This window comes from Aquarana catesbeiana, linkage group LG04 (assembly GCF_042186555.1).
Source record: "Aquarana catesbeiana isolate 2022-GZ linkage group LG04, ASM4218655v1, whole genome shotgun sequence".
Classification (NCBI taxonomy): domain Eukaryota; kingdom Metazoa; phylum Chordata; class Amphibia; order Anura; family Ranidae; genus Aquarana; species Aquarana catesbeiana.
This window is the reverse complement of record NC_133327.1, coordinates 392,061,372-392,077,289: the sequence shown is the minus strand read 5'-3', so window position 1 is coordinate 392,077,289 and position 15,918 is coordinate 392,061,372. Positions and strand designations below refer to the sequence as shown.

The 15,918-nt window shown below is 40.9% G+C and overlaps 1 protein-coding gene across 2 annotated transcripts in view; it reads left to right on the top strand.

The window, feature by feature from the left end:
• Positions 1-15,918, top strand: part of TBC1D32 (TBC1 domain family member 32) — a 503,914-nt gene that overhangs the window by 238,456 nt on the left and 249,540 nt on the right. For both annotated transcript variants that reach the window (XM_073627171.1, XM_073627170.1), the window contains exons 19-20: positions 13,450-13,588; positions 15,708-15,795. In XM_073627171.1, the coding sequence (XP_073483272.1) occupies positions 13,450-13,588; positions 15,708-15,795 (227 nt within the window). The remainder of the gene's footprint in view (positions 1-13,449; positions 13,589-15,707; positions 15,796-15,918) is intronic.

Genomic DNA, 15,918 nt, shown 5'->3' with positions numbered 1-15,918 from the left:
CCTACACCTGCGGCGGTTCCAGAGGCTCAGGGTGAGAAGGAGGTGGTCACTTCCCAGCAGCAGATCAGGATACAGGGGGAGAAGGGAGAGGAGGTGTTTGGCGTCCCTCCCCAACAGTTAGCCAGAGCAGATGGTGTGGGGTTTCCAGCAGAAGGGCTGGCAACAGGGCCGAGTACTGCTGGACTCTGCCCTCAACTAACAGAGGATGGATTTCCTGTGAAGGTGGATGGGACTTCAGTCTCCACCTGTATACCCCAGGGATGCTGGGCAGTCGGCCCAGATCCCCAACAGCATGACGGAGTGAGCCCAGACACCCTGTCTTCTCTCCAGCGGCAGAAAGGACTCCAGGGAGAAGGGCCAGTCCAGGCCTCTCCCCAGCGGCAGATATGTTCTCTGAGAGAGGCAGAGGTTGGCTGGGTGAGTAATGCTTTGTTTGGAACAATTTGTTTGGGGTACTGTGTGGGTACAGGCATTATAGGACTGGAACTACTGACTAACTTCAGAGTCTGCTCCTGTGTTAGTCTCCTGCCAAAAGGGGAGAAATGTGACAGACCTAGCCGGGAGAGAGACTTTTGGAGGGGACTGTATGCTAGCCTCTTGCCGATCGATCATGGGCCCTGGCATTTGGGGGAACGGTGCTCTTTGTGAGCTGTATGCCTGGGGACCCTTGAGGCGGTATTACTGTGGATTCGGGTCCTGGTCCCCCAGGACACACAGACTCTGGGGACCCTGGATTTGCCATATTGGAATAGTGACTGATTCATACAGTTGGGACTCCTACTGTTAAATGCTAATGTCATCAATTCCAGCTACCTGTCTGTTGTCTGCTAAAATGTGTATTGTAAATAAGTCTCTAGTATGGGATCTAAGAGTCATTAGATCCCCATTGTTGTTTGTGTTAATTAACTCTGCTATTGTGATAATGTTGATTGGGGGTTCTAAGCTACAAGAGGGCCAGTCTGGCCTAAAGGTCATGTCTGAGTCATCTAAACTGTCTAAAGGAATTAGTTAATTAGCCCATGTTAATTAGGTTAATTAGGTTACAGGTATATTGTTAGAGTAATATGAGCCGGAGGTATGCACCTCCACTGTTAGTGTATAAAAGAGCCTGTATTTTTAAATAAAGGAGATTCCTGGTTGAACTTACATACAGCCTGCCTGGTGTTTGTTCTGAGCTATCACAACTGGGTTAGAACGGCACATAGCTGTAGTTCTAATCCCAGAGCATTGGATGACCGAGCAATCAGATGTTGCGATCTGCAATCTGATTCTATAGCTGCAGAGGAGTGTCGGGAGAGAGGGACCGAGCGAGCAAGGGGCTCATTACAGGTATAATACTACTTTAAAGTAGAGCTATAAGTAACACTTTTTTTTTTATTTTGGATAGCGTAAGGGAGGATTATAGCCCCTGTCAGTTATTTTTCTCCATCTTTGTTCCATTGAGGAGATTTACATTCACCTTCTGTCCCATAGCCAAGATAGGAAGTGAGAAGAAATCTCTGCAAATCAAGGGAATTTCTTGGGGACCCCAAGGTCACCAGAACTAGTGTCCCCATTGGAAGATTTTTCCTCTATTACTTTTCTGGGGACAACCGAAAATTTGGGATTTTCTTTAATTTTCACTTTCAATGACAATGGTAAATAGGATAAATACAGCGGGGAAAATTTCCCTAACAGAAGCACAGACAGCAATTAAAAGTAAATGGGTGTTTGCTTAATCCATCCCCACTCTATCCAAAATTGAAAAAAAAAAGTTTTTGCCTTTACTTATACTTTAACTCAAAAGCCACACACAATAGTGAAATAATTGTGATGGGTAGTTGCAGATGTGTAAATTGGCTTGGGTGGTTTTAGTGTGGTAATTTCCGAGCAGACATATCCTAATGCCAAAATCACCCCTCTATCCACAACTAAAACAAAAGGCTTTGACTTTAGATACCTTTTCATTTTAAATATTTACTCATGTCATTGTAACTAGTAATGAACCGTTCCTTGGAATATATATGATGGCATAGTCTTTGGTAGTGTTGGAGCCTGTAAGTAATGGCTTGGGATATTTATTCAGTCATTTTATTAAATACCCTGGAAATGTGAGTTTCTGTAGAACGGATCAGTGAGATTTTCATTTCTTACTATGTGCTTCTGCATTTAAAATAAAATTCTGTCTTTGGAATGCATCATTCTTCATTCAATTTCAGTTAGAAAAAGCTACTGTATATAGAAGCCTGAACTAACTTAGGCCCCTTTCACACATGCGGACCGATCGTTTGATCAGTTCAGTCAGTTTTTTCAAAGAAAACACATATGAAGTTTACCAGTTTTTCATCTGTTTTTACATCTGCCAGCTAGAGTCCTTAACCACTTGAGTCCTAGAGCCATGCTTTCATGCAAATACGGACCGTTGGTTAGTTTTCATCCGTTTTTCACCCGATTCGTTTTTTTTAAGGGAAGAAAAATAGGGCTTTGATTCCTTCCAGAAAACGGATGTTGATGGAAGCAGATGTATAGGCATGATCATCCATTTACCTCCGTTTTTCATCTGTCAACGGATGGATGAAAATCGGACAGTCTGCATGTGTGAAAGGGGCCTTATTGAGGCAACGTAAGCTGGAAGTAAGAGCAGCGATACATTTTTTTATTTGTTCTATTTGTTGAATTTAGGAGTGTGTTGGAGTTGACACATTCTAGAAAGACTGCGCTACTTTCTTCTGAAACCAAAATGCTTACTGCTTTTTATACAGTAAACTATGTTTTGTTCATGTGTATTTAATTACTTCAAAACCAGGCCAATTCTGACATTTCTCACATACATGTAAAAACCTGCATTTTTTTTTTTTTGCTAGATAAATACTTAGAACCCCCCCCCCCCCCCCCCAAAAAAAATGAGATATTTTGAAAGCAAAGTCTCTAGGTAATAAAATTATGGGTGTTACAATTCTTGCAGTTAACATTGCATATGCCTGTGAAATGGTGACATACTGCAGTACCTAAACATCTCCAATGGCGACACTTTATTAGTCTTTTATGGGTTACCAGTTTAGAGTTACACAGGAGGTATGACAGAATTATTGCTCTCACTCTGCTGTTCGCAATGATACCTCACATGTGTAGTGCAATCACCATGTACATATGCATGCGGGACCTATGTGCGAGTTCACATTTGTGCTTTAGCACAGTGGGACAGGGGGGCTTTAAAATGTTTTTATTTTATAATATATGTATTATTTAAACAGTTTCTTTCTTTTTTTTAATTGAACTTAATTGTCATTACAAGGGATGAACAACATCCCTTGTGAAAGCATAGGTTATGAAATCCTTGACACTTGTAGTTTCTGATGTCACAGAAGAGGGGAAGGAACTTCAGTTCCTTCCACTCTTCACTTCACATCCGATGCGACAGGGGACCCCTTTCCACCACCTGTAAGGCTGTATTCACAATTGAGCATATCATTTTTACTCGTTTTTTGCCACAATTTTGTGCTGGTCAAATGGTCACCAATGTAAAAAGAAGAAAAATGCCTGTAATCTGCCTAAAAAGAAGCTCCAGAACTTGTTTGAGCTTCAGGCATTTTGGAACTTCTAGCTTCAGGCTTTTGGAGCTTCTAGCTTCAGGCGTTTTGGAGCTTCTAGCTTCAGGTGTTTTGGAGCTTCTAGCTTCAGGCGTTTTGGAGCTTCTAGCTTCAGGCGTTTTGGAGCTTCTAGCTTCAGGCGTTTTGGAGCTTCTAGCTTCAGGCATTTTGGAGCTTCTAGCTTCAGGCATTTTGGAGTGGAGATGTGAATCATCTCCATAGAAAATAATTGATTTTTTTCCCCTCCAGCGTTTTGTAACTTCAGGCTACAAGTTACAAAACACTCAGGTGTGAATGGGGCCTAAAAATTATGGATCGCTTTGGTCACTTTTACATTGTAGCCTATCACCAGCTGAATAGTTTGATACCAGGATCATAGCTGCAGATTCCCCACAAAGACGAATATACTGTATATGTAAAGTATGTCAGCTGGGAAGTGTTTAATAAGGACTCGAACTTAGGGAGTTGTGGCCAAAAGGCAAGCAGAGGGCAAAGGACCAGTCACCAGTATTACTATAGATTACCCGCAGATGATCTTTTCCCCATTAGTGACTTATGAGATCTTGTTCAGCACTGCTTCTCCTTGTGGAAGCAACCATCATGGTGCAGGGCTTTTTTTCCCTCATGTCAAAGCTGCCCCCCTGATGACTGGTAGGGGAATATTCAAGAAGCCGTTATAAAGGGTGAGGAAGCACAGATCCATGGAATAGATTAAGCAGACGCAGAGAGATGCTTGCACTACAGGTCCTCAGATACAGCTTCCTCTTCAGCAAGGACAAGGTAGAGTAGTGACACACCCAAACTACACTCCAAATCTCACAGTGACTGCTATTAGACTGTAGGCAAAAGAAGTACACTGCTAATTTTTAGGAGGAGCTCAAGAAAAAAAGCTAAATCTTTCAAAGTTACTGCTATAGCACATTTAAAGCTGACATTTTGCTTTTTTTATGGAATACAACACCAGTACATTAGTTATGTGTAATGATGTGTATCCCATTACCTGCAGCTCCTATTAAAAATCGCTGCCAATGTGAGTTGCACCACTCGCACTCCCCCTTCTGCCCTCTCCATTATTTGTATTGCTTGTATTACTATTCTCTCTCAATGCAGCAAAGATTGTGAATGGAGAAGGAGCAGCTCAATGACAGGATCCCCCCCCCCCCCTATGTACAGGGTTCTTTTTCACTGCAGCAGCTGTCAGTTTTGAAATTAGTGCAGCTGTGCAGGACAGCTGCATTATTCAGAGATCTGTGAATGAATAAACTACAAGTCCCGTCTTCAGGGCCAGGACAAGGGGTGGGCGGAAGGGGCGGCTGCCCTGGGCACTCCAGTTTCTTGTGAGCTGGGGGGGGGGCTGTGAGGAGATTGAGGAGATAATTTGTGTTGGGAGGGGCCATTTGAGGGGGTGGCATGGGGTAAGATTTGCTAGGAGTGATGATTTAGGGGGATTTGTGTTGGGAGGGGGGATTTCAGCAGAGGAGTGGATTTGTACTAGAGGAAATTATGCTTTGGGGGTAAGCATGCTCAGTTTTTTTTTTTTTGGGGGGGATTTTTGCTGACAAATGAGGCGCATACATCTTGAGGGGGCGCAGTTTGGCATGTTCACCCTGGGCTCTAGATGACCTTGTCTCAACACTGCCCATCTCACACCGCAGCAGACCAACTTGTAGTTCTTAATGGAATACAAGTGTGGTAATCAGCATACTAGTCATCCGCTGATACTTCCCCCAACCCTCTACCTGACAGCTTATACAGAGGCACAGGTAGAGAGCTGGAGGAAGAATCTGCAGGAGCCCGACATAGAAGTCTCGATCACTGAAAGGTAAAAAGAAACTCAATGCATACAATACTTAAAGGACTTGTACCTCTATCAGTCAATGACTGAGCAGTGAAACAGCAGACATGTATGCTCCTTATTAGTGCAAGAGCATTGCAGAATAACTGACTGGCTGGTTGCGCTGCTTCTCCCTTTCCTAGTCTAAGCTGTGCTGTACAGGGGTTTGCAAAAGGGGCTGATACCAAGCAAAAATTAAATCACACTGCGTGCATTTTTAAAAAACACATTTAGCCTGGGTTGACACTTGTGCGGTGTCGGACACCCCATGTGAATCGCACAGGAATCGCACCACATTCCTGTGCAAATCACATGCGATATCTGTGCAGTGCGATTTGAGCCATTCATTTTGTATGGTGCAGGACACTTTTTTTATGCCGCACCTGAATCGGATTGCATGGGTTTTCACATCCATGTGGTCTGATTCTGGCAATTGCACTGTGTTTTGTGAGCTGTTTCAGGGTGTTGTTAATTAAGCATTGACACCCGCAGCAGATCGCATGAATGGAGTGCAATTTCAATGCAGTGCAGGAAACGCATAGGACTCGCTACGTTTCCCACATCACATCAGTATGAACCCAAGCTTAATGATGTATTCATAAATACAGAATTGCGCTGTTTTATGTCTTTTATATCTGCCTAGAGTTCAGCTTTAAATTGTATAATTGAATCCCTGAATTAACTTGGTGTTTGTAAAGGAAACCTTGTGTTTATCGTTACTTTATCTCCCCCTGCTATCATGAATGTGCAGTGAAAATCATTTTCCCAGCAAGCGTGTATTTCTTCTCATTAGTAGGTATGATTTAGACATTTTGTTTTGTGGTAACCATGTTCTAACCTTTTGTTTTACCCCTGCAGGAAGCTGAATTTTTTGACAGTCTTGACACAGTTTTGTATATGTACACAAGAATTGTCTAATTTAATAGTTAATTATAATGCTTTCATTAGCTTTCCTAGCAATTTATGTTTTAATCAAACTCAATTAAATAAACTATATTGCAATATATGTTTCTGCAGTTGTAGCTAGTGAAAGTTTTATGACCCATATCATGAAGCGACACCATTTCTTTAATTAAAAAGAAATTAATTCCACAAATTCCCTGCTTTTTAGTATTGGTTTATTTCCCTAACAAATAGGAAATACTTTTTATTTGTTAAGTACTTTATTTGCAGATAATTTTTTATGTAGCTTAAGTGTTTTTTTTTTTTTTTTATTTCTATAAGATTTTTTACAACATAAAAAAGACATTAAAACAGTGGGGAAGATTTACTAAAACTAGGGCACACAGAATCTGGTGCAGGTGCATAGTAACCAATCAGCTTCTAGGTTTTATTGCCAAAGCTTAAAGTGATATTAACTACTTAAGGACCAGCCACCGCAACTACCATAACCCCGGTATTTTTAAAAACAGCGGACTGTACTCTTTTAGATAAAAGAGGTCTCTGAGGCGGATTCCCCGCGGGATCACTTTTATCGGTGGAGGGAGATGGGCCCCCCTCCCGCCATGCTCCGGTCATCTCCGCCGCTTAACGGAGTCGTCCTCTCCCCTCACTGCCTGGATGCCGAGTGTGGGAAGATGGCCCCTGCTCGGCTCCGTAGCATTGGGGGGCAGAAGCTCTTAAAGGGGAATTTTTTATTTATTTTTTTCAAATGACATTTATTTTTATTTTTTTTATTGCATTTTAGTGTAAATATGAGATCTGAGGTCTTTTTTTTTTTAACCTACAGGTAAGCCTATAATAAATCAAGCATGCAAGTCATGAAGGTTTAGGCTTCTAAATACATGCACTAGTGATTTTAAAAATACTGAAGGCACTGAATCTGTATAACAGCCAGGGAACTCGTATTTTAAAAAAAAGTCAGTAATGGCCTGTTATTTGCAGCCATACTCCTTCGTTAAATTGCCATAAATATATTTAAACTGCCTTCTAATGCAACTTGATACAGAATGGTGATCTAATGTAGCAATGTGTTCTCCAAAAGAAATAAAGTATTGGGTAATTTTGTACAAAGATGCTATTGACAATATGGTCCATAATGTGACTACACCACAATCATTTTACTTATAATCTCAACTAGTGCCAAGCTCTGATCAGTACACAGATTCTTGGCCTCTTGACTAAATTTCCCAGTTGCATTTGTTTCTCCAGCTATGTTTCTATCATTAGAGGTATTAATATAGCCAGGCGTGAGGGAGACCTGTCTGTCACTGAGAATCATTTGGTATACATTAGGGGTGACGCTTCAATGGAAAGCTGTACAATGAAAACATTTCTCCCTCTTCCAGCTGGACAAAGTGCAGAGATCATCCCTTGAAATTCACACACAGCTCACATAATTGAATTTCTACAGTGACACTCTGCTAAGATGAAAAGGGATACTTATTTATTTTATTACTAATGTATTACTAATGTATTTTTTATTAATAAAATGACTTATTTTATTTATTATTCTATAACACTGCTACACTTTACATATTGTAAATTCACAGCAGCCCCTGTCATCAAGGAGCTTACAATCTAAGGTCCCTATCTCACATGCATACATACACACACACTGGACAAATTTAGACAGGAGCCAACTAACTTACCAGCATGTCTTTGGATACTTGTCCTTGCTCTGCAGGTTCGTCTCTTTCAAAGGTTAGCCTTGCTCACTTGTCTTATCAATCTTATGCCCTGTACACACGGTCGGACATTGATCGGACATTCCGACAACAAAATCCATGGAGTTTTTCCGACGGATGTTGGCTCAAGCTTGTCTTGCATACACACGGTCGCACAAAGTTGTTGGGAAATCTGTTTGTTCTGAACGCGGTGACGTAAAACACGTACGTCAGGCCTATAAACGGGGCAGTAGCCAATAGCTTTCGTCTCTTAATTTATTCTGAGCATGCGTGGCACTTTGTGCGGCGGATTTGTGTACACACGATCGGAATTTCCGACAACGGATTTTGTTGTCAGAAAATTTTATAGCAAGCTCTCAAACTTTGTGTGTCGGAAATTCCATTGGAAAATGTGTGATGAAGCCCACACGCGGTCGGAATTTCCGACAACAAGGTCCTATCACACATTTTCCATCGGAAAATCCTATCGTGTGTACAGGGCATTACACATTCTTCTGGACAGTCTCATTATTTCCCCAGAGCAGCAATTTTCTCCATATAGAAGACTCCTCAGGGGCAGTTTTTTTTTTTTATTTCTATAAGATTTTTTACAACATAAAAAAGACATTAAAACAGTGGGGAAGATTTACTAAAACTAGGGCACACAGAATCTGGTGCAGGTGCATAGTAACCAATCAGCTTCTAGGTTTTATTGCCAAAGCTTAAAGTGATATTAACTACTTAAGGACCAGCCACCGCAGCTACCATAACCCCGGTATTTTTAAAAACAGCGGACTGTACTCTTTTAGATAAAAGAGGTCTCTGTGGCGGATTCCCCGTGGGATCACTTTTATCGGTGGCGGGAGATGGGCCCCCCTCCCGCCGTGCCCTGGTCATCTCCGCCGCTTAACGGAGTCGTCCCCGGAGTCTCATTATTTCCCCAGAGCAGCAATTTTCTCCATATAGAAGACTCCTCAGGGGCAGTCTCTGTTTTTTTCCAGGGCAGTCTCTTCCCATGGCATGCTACCAGTTTGGTACTACAAGTTTATGGTTTTTATGGATTCTTGGAGACACTATCATCAAGAACCACTTTTCTGGCTGCCAGTGCTCACATAAATGAAATGTTTACAATTAGCACTTACTGTGACTTTCCTTGGTATAGCAATTTTTTATGCCTTTTTTATTATGGCCACATTCATATTTGGGCAATTAGGAAGAATCATTCTGAATGGAACCCCAAATGTGGTGTGAATTTACTGAGATTGTTGCACAACAAAACGCGCAAGAATCACAGCAAGACACGTGTAAAATTGTGCCTGGCCCGGAGCCAAAGTTTGGTTCCTCAGCTTCTTTGGCGCGACAAACGTGCATAGGGCAGCCCATTTAAGTGAATAAGCTTCCCTATTATGACACACACAATTGTGTGAATCATGCTTTTAAAATTACAAGCGATATGTGAACAGGGCCTAAGAGCCCTGTAGTTTTCTTCAACCTCTGCATTTGTAGACAGATCACACTGCTTTCTCCTCTTCTCGCCTCTTGGCACACCATGGTGTCCAGCTGCTGCCTATGAAGCCTCCAGTGGTTCTGTGAGTGACAGCAGGGACATTGGAACTCACTGATGTCACTAACTGTGTGCATCCACATTCATACAATGCAATGGGAGCACCAAAGAAACTTCCAAGAATTCAAGGTAATTTAATGATAAAATTGATTTGTAGCAGAATAAATCCAACGCGTTTCAGAGTTCAAACACACTCTTCCTTCATCAAAGCTTTACTGCTTGGAACAGTTTCAGAAGAGCAGGTTATGCCAATGTTATTGAATGCTGCAAACGCATCCTATAACTGCACATTCAAAATTCTTTAAAAGAGTTGTAAATGTAGAAGGTTTTTTATCTTAATGCATTCTATGCATTAAGATAAAAAAAACCTGTGTGCTGCAGCCTCCCTCAGCCCCCCTAATTGCCTACCTGAGCCCCCTCTCTCTCCAGCGATGTCCACAAGTGTTTTAGTCGCCTAGGACTCTCCTCCTGATTGGCTGAGACACAGCAGTGGAGCCATTGACTCCTGCGGCTGTCAATCAAAGTCAGTTAGCCAATCAGGGGAGAGAGGGGGAGGTGCCGAGTCAGGGCTCCGTGTCTGAATGCACACACAGAGCTGTGACTTGGCTTGGGTGCCCCCATAGCAAGCTGCTTGCTGTGGGGGCACTTGACAGGAGGGAGGGGCCAGAAGCAGCGAAGAGGGACCTAAGAAGAGGGGGATCCAGGCTGCTCTGTGCAAAACCACTACACAGAGCAGGTAAGTATAACATGTTTGTTATTATTTTTTTTTTTTTAAACTAGACTTTTATCACTTTAAGCCCTAATGAAGGGAAATTGTGTTTGGCCTTCAAAATGAGCTGGCTTTATTCTGTTATGAATCCATTTTAGCACAGAAATACCTTTGACTCTTATGTGGATTCTCAACTCTGAGTCCTGTCCCTGTTTCTTAGGGTGGTCCCCATTTTGTGTAGTGCTGCCAAACTTGAGCCAGAATGTTCAGTGACAATTTCAATGACTCTAAAAAAAAATCTGAATCCAGCACTCCATCTGTCTGTGTTTGAACTGATTGTGTGCGGCACTGTCCTGCATACAGCTTTCAGGCATTGGAATAACTCCATCATGATTTGCTAAAGCAAGTGCAATTTCTAAACATTGATGTATGTAAATAGCCTCAAAAATTTTATTTAATGACAAATGCTGAAAATGCTCAAAATTACTAAATGACCAGTTTGTACTAAAAGATATTAATAGTAATAAAAAAAAAAAAAACACAAATCCACAATAAAATTTTTGAAAAATACTCTATGGAACCCCATCCTGCTGTTCCATGGTGCAAAAATTATTGTGCAGCTTCACTACCCATGTTTGTAATCTTGTGAATATTCTAAGTTCTTTTTAAACAAAGTGTTCTAAAACAACCCTAAAAAGAGATAAGATATTGGCGAGAAGACATTTCAATTAGAGTATGCATATTTTGTCACTTCATAATAATTTTCTTAAGTTGTATTGTCTTTCCATCAAATATCTTCTACACCCACTGCATTACGTAAGCCATACAAATATAATAAAGAGAGAAAACTAATTAGTTAACAGATTGCAGCTCCATCACAGGCAGAGAGAAATATTTAGATTGAAATTGCAGCTTGCCTAGATAAAACAGGAAATTACTTTTCTGCCAAAGCAGAAATGTTGATGTTATAAATATCTAATTTAAAATTGCGTTGAAAATGCTAATAGTAATCATAGTGTAGGGAAAATTATTCTTGCTTTACTTGGCAAACATAACAAGTATAAATAGGACTTTCAGTTATGGATTATATATATGTACGTGAATACAGATTTTTTTTTTTTTTCAGTTGCTGGAGCAACCTAATCAACACAAGTATTATAATTTTCATATTAATGCTGGAAAAAGAAGAGTTTTTTTCTCAGCTAACTTGTTTGCCAAATGGCACTGCTTATTGTTTCAAGACGGGAAAAGGTTTCCCGGGTTTTCAAAGGGAAGAGGATACAATCACCTTAAAGTGCATCCCAAAAACAAAAGGTTTATATATTTCAATTTACCAATCCCTAAATCTGGTGGCTGCATTCATTTTATTATTTCCTTTCTTTTCATCAGGTGATTTGGCCGGTAACACTCTTCCTGTCTGTCATCTGACAGTATCATTGTCAGCCTGGGGATAGGGTAGTGTTCAATTCACTATCAAATTTAGTTGGACTTAACAAACTAAAACTGAACGCCAGCTTACTTTTTCTATGCAGTTACAGCAACAACTTCTTTTTTAACTTTTTAGATAAAGGTTTCACATAAAGGAATACAAGCTGGCCATTGTAAGCACCCCTGTCAGTAGTAAATGGTTTGTCTCAACCCTTTATCTGCCTGTTTTGCAGGACAGCTTGGTCCTATAAAAAAAAGTTGAAAAATACCATACTTGCTGCTAGGATCAACAGGTAAAATAAGTGAAAAAGACTTAAAAAAAAAAAAAAAAAGAAACTACTAATGCAGCAACAACTTTTAAATGGGTTGTAAAGGCAGACATTTTTTTTTTTACCTTAATGCATTCTCTTCTTTAAGTTAAAAAAGCTTCTGCATGAAGTTCCCCCCCCCCCCCCCCTTTCCCTTATGCTTACCTAAGCCAGATTTCGCTCCAACGATGTGCATGAGGGTAGAGGCTCTCTCAGCTCTCTCCCTCTTCATTGGCTCAGATACAGCAGCGGGAGCCATTGGCTCCCGCTGCTGTCAATCACAGCCAGTGAGGAGGGGGTGGGAACAAGCCATGCTCTGTGTGCCTTGCGGATTTGTAGACTTATGTATTTGAATTGATATCATGTAACCTGATTGTAAAAGTTTTAGAGCAATGGTAGATGTTTTTCCTGTACCTGTTTTAGTCATTTAACTTTATATAATCTGGTTTTAGGAATTTTGCTATGTGTGGTATTATGGGCTATCCCTGGGTTTATTTGGTAGGGCAAAGAATGCCTGAGATGTTCAAAAATTGTCCAAGAGAAGATCTGTATCAAACAACTCATAGCAACAAATTCAAATGTGCACTGGGTAACAATAGATAGACAATGAATATAATTGGATGCCATGAGCTTTGTAAGACTGTTCTGTCCTTGGTTGCCCTGACAGGAAGTGAGGGGATATCTCCCCAGTATTGGCCCAGACCGCAATACAATTGGGCAGAGGCTTGAATCCTTCCCTTCTTTATCCAAAACTGGTTTACAATTTTTGACTGGAGTGCGGCTTTAAAGTGAGCACATATTTTAAGTTATGATTGTAAAGTTTTCTTATTAGTAATTGTTTATGTTGTGTATTTCTGCACCTTATTTCAATTACTCTGCATGTACAGGATAATTAAAAGTATTCTACCTCTAATGTCTGTATTTTAATGATTTAGAGTGTACTGGTAGACTTGCACTCGGGGAGAGGTCAGAGACATTAGGGCTAGTTATAGTTCTTAGATGGTGGTTAGATGTTCAGGTGTGGCTTGACCACACCAAGGGGCCCTCAGTTCTAGCCTAAAAAGTTGGGGGCTGCTATTAGGAGAGTGATAGCCAGCAGGCGGAACAAAAAAAAATGTATCCCCCCATCCACACAAACAAGGTGGATGGAGGAATCTTTCCTTGTATTCTGACAGTTGGACTCCTCTACTGTCAGAATACACTGATCAGCAGCTGCAGCCAATTGATCAACAGCCAATTGATTTTTATTTATTTTATTTTTCGTAGGTAAGATCCTGGAGTTTCTTTATTGTGTCTAAAAAATGCTATCATTGTTAGTGCCTCAGTTTCAGCTTGTGTGGGTTTATGTGTGAAATGTAAGTAATGTTCTTAGTTATTGATTTATACCTGTTATAATGTGTTATTAATCTTAAATCATATCTAACTTTGTAGGATGGTGTGGGAGGAATCTTTACTGGATAGCTTGTTAAACTTTGCTGCTACACCCAGGGGACTTCTGTTTCTTCAACAAACTGGAGCCATCAATGAATGTGTAACTTACATGTTTGGTCGATTTACAAAAAAGCTTCAGGTATGTTTAGAATATATTTAGCCTCTTTACCTTCAGCATTTGAGAAAGGCCAGAGGAAAATAAAACAGTTCTTACAGCGGCATGCTCATAGGGCATTTCATAGTCATTTATGAGGAATAATCCATATGATTTGGAAGATTATTCAGAGAATGTATTTGCATAAATTGATTTTAATGTTGGGTTGAAAATTCCTGCTGCACTTTAAATTTGATTCGCAATAAAATGCCCTTATATTTATTCAAGTTATACTGAAAAAAGGCCTGTTTATTCAAATATGAATTAAAATGTATGTATGGCCAAAACTTTTTGGATAGAAAAGCAAAGGTTTAAAACCACTATCGGCTGTTTTTTGCAGTTTGTGTCTCATTAGAGAGATTTCATCTTCACTTCTGTCCCAAAGACGCCACAGAGAATCAGAGGACAGGGAGGGAAATTCTGAATTAAGCTGTAATATTGCAATAAATTCCTCTGAAAATCTGTCTTATTATACATGTTTAGCATTGCCTTGCTGTGTGACAGATTTGATGCATGCCCCTCTCTGTTTTCATGGGGTAGCCATATTTGCATAGTCTTTACTTTTTGCTTTAGAGTGCTACAAAGTGGTTGTGCTTTACTTTGTCTTCTCAAAATGCAGTCAGCCAACACTTTGAAAACAATGCATTCCCTATTTGGGTGATATCTTAACCCAGGTAGCAGTTGCTAAGCAGTTAGGGAGCTTTCCCCATGTTTTGTCCCTTTTAAATGCCGTAAAAAAATACAGAAAAAATACTTATTGGTCTGTCCAGAAATTCAGTAACATTTTTACTTTTTGTAGTGAGCTGACAATACCTTTGCTGTACTGCAACCCCACAGTGTTTTATGCCCTGCCTGTGCCCTCCCCTGCTCAGCTACAGATCACTCCTTTGTGGCGATAGGGAGAGAGAAGAGCTCTGTAGTCTAGCAGAAGAGAATTCAGACAGGGCTGAGAACACTGCTTGGGATTTCAGTGCAACAGAGGCAGAGGAGCGCAGTAGATTTCTGGCAGATCAATGAGTGTTTACGGTGCAGTGTATCCCAAATAAGAAAACATAGGGAAAAAAGCATGTATTGCATAATTTTATTTTCTCCAAACATACACTTTAGGGTAAGCACACATAAGGGGGTTATTTACTAAAGTTAAATCCACTTTGCACTGCAAGTGCACTTGAAAGTGCACTAAAAGTGCACTTGGAAGTAAAGTCGCTTTAGTTCCGAGGGAGACATGCAAGGATTATAAAATCAGCAGAGCTTCCACTCATTTCAGATCTACCCCTTAGATTTAGAACGACTGCACTTCCAAGTGAACTTTCAGTGCACTTTCAAGTGCACTTGCAGTGCAAAGTGGATTTGCCTTTCGTAAATAACCCCCATAGTTACTCGAAATTAGCATTTTATGAAAAAATGCTAAGGGTCTATTTATAAAGGTTTTTTATACAATGTTCACACAGCTTTCTCCCATTTCTATAACTGGATTCCATTGGAAAAATGTGTGAATCCATAAACTGATTGTAAAGTCTCCTTTTTTTCCTATAAAAAATAACATGTTATACTTAATGCCCTGTGCAGTAGATTTGCACAGAGCAGCCCGGATCCTCCTCTTCTCGGGGCCCTCTTCTGTGCTCCTGGCCCCTCCCTCTTGTTCAGTGCCCCCACAGCAAGCAGCTTGCTATGGGGACACCCAAGTGGAGTCACAGCTCCCTGTGCTCATTCAGACACGGAGCCTCGGCCCCGCCCCTCTCTCTCCTGATTAGCTATCTGACTTTGATTGACAGAGGCGGCAGTCAGTGGTGCCCCTGCTGTGTCTCAACCAATCAGGGGGGAGAATCTCGGATAACTGACACACTCGTGGACATCACTGGACAGAGAGGGACCTCAGGTAAGTGTTAGGGGGGCTGAGGAGGGCTGCTGCACACAGAAGGATTAAGATAAAAAACTGTCTGTCGTAACAATACTTTTAACAGAAGGTTGTGTGAACACATTTATAAATAATTTGTAAATGTGTCTAACATGGGACATGTCCTTACGTTTTTTCTCATATTCCCATTGATACAGCATGTATAATTAGACATATATTATATTTTGGTTTATGTTTTCTTTTCAGGTTAGCAGATGTGAAAAATTTGGATACGGAGTTATGGTGACACAGGTAGCAGGGACAGCTGCTGGTGCAGTAGCCCTGCAGAAGTCAGGTAAATGCTGGTTATGCTCAGGGGTGTACCTAGAGCATTTGGCACCCGGGGTGGATTCTATATCTGGCACCCCCCACCCCCTCACCCCCCCACTGATCATGCCTTAACGCACTCAGCCCCCTC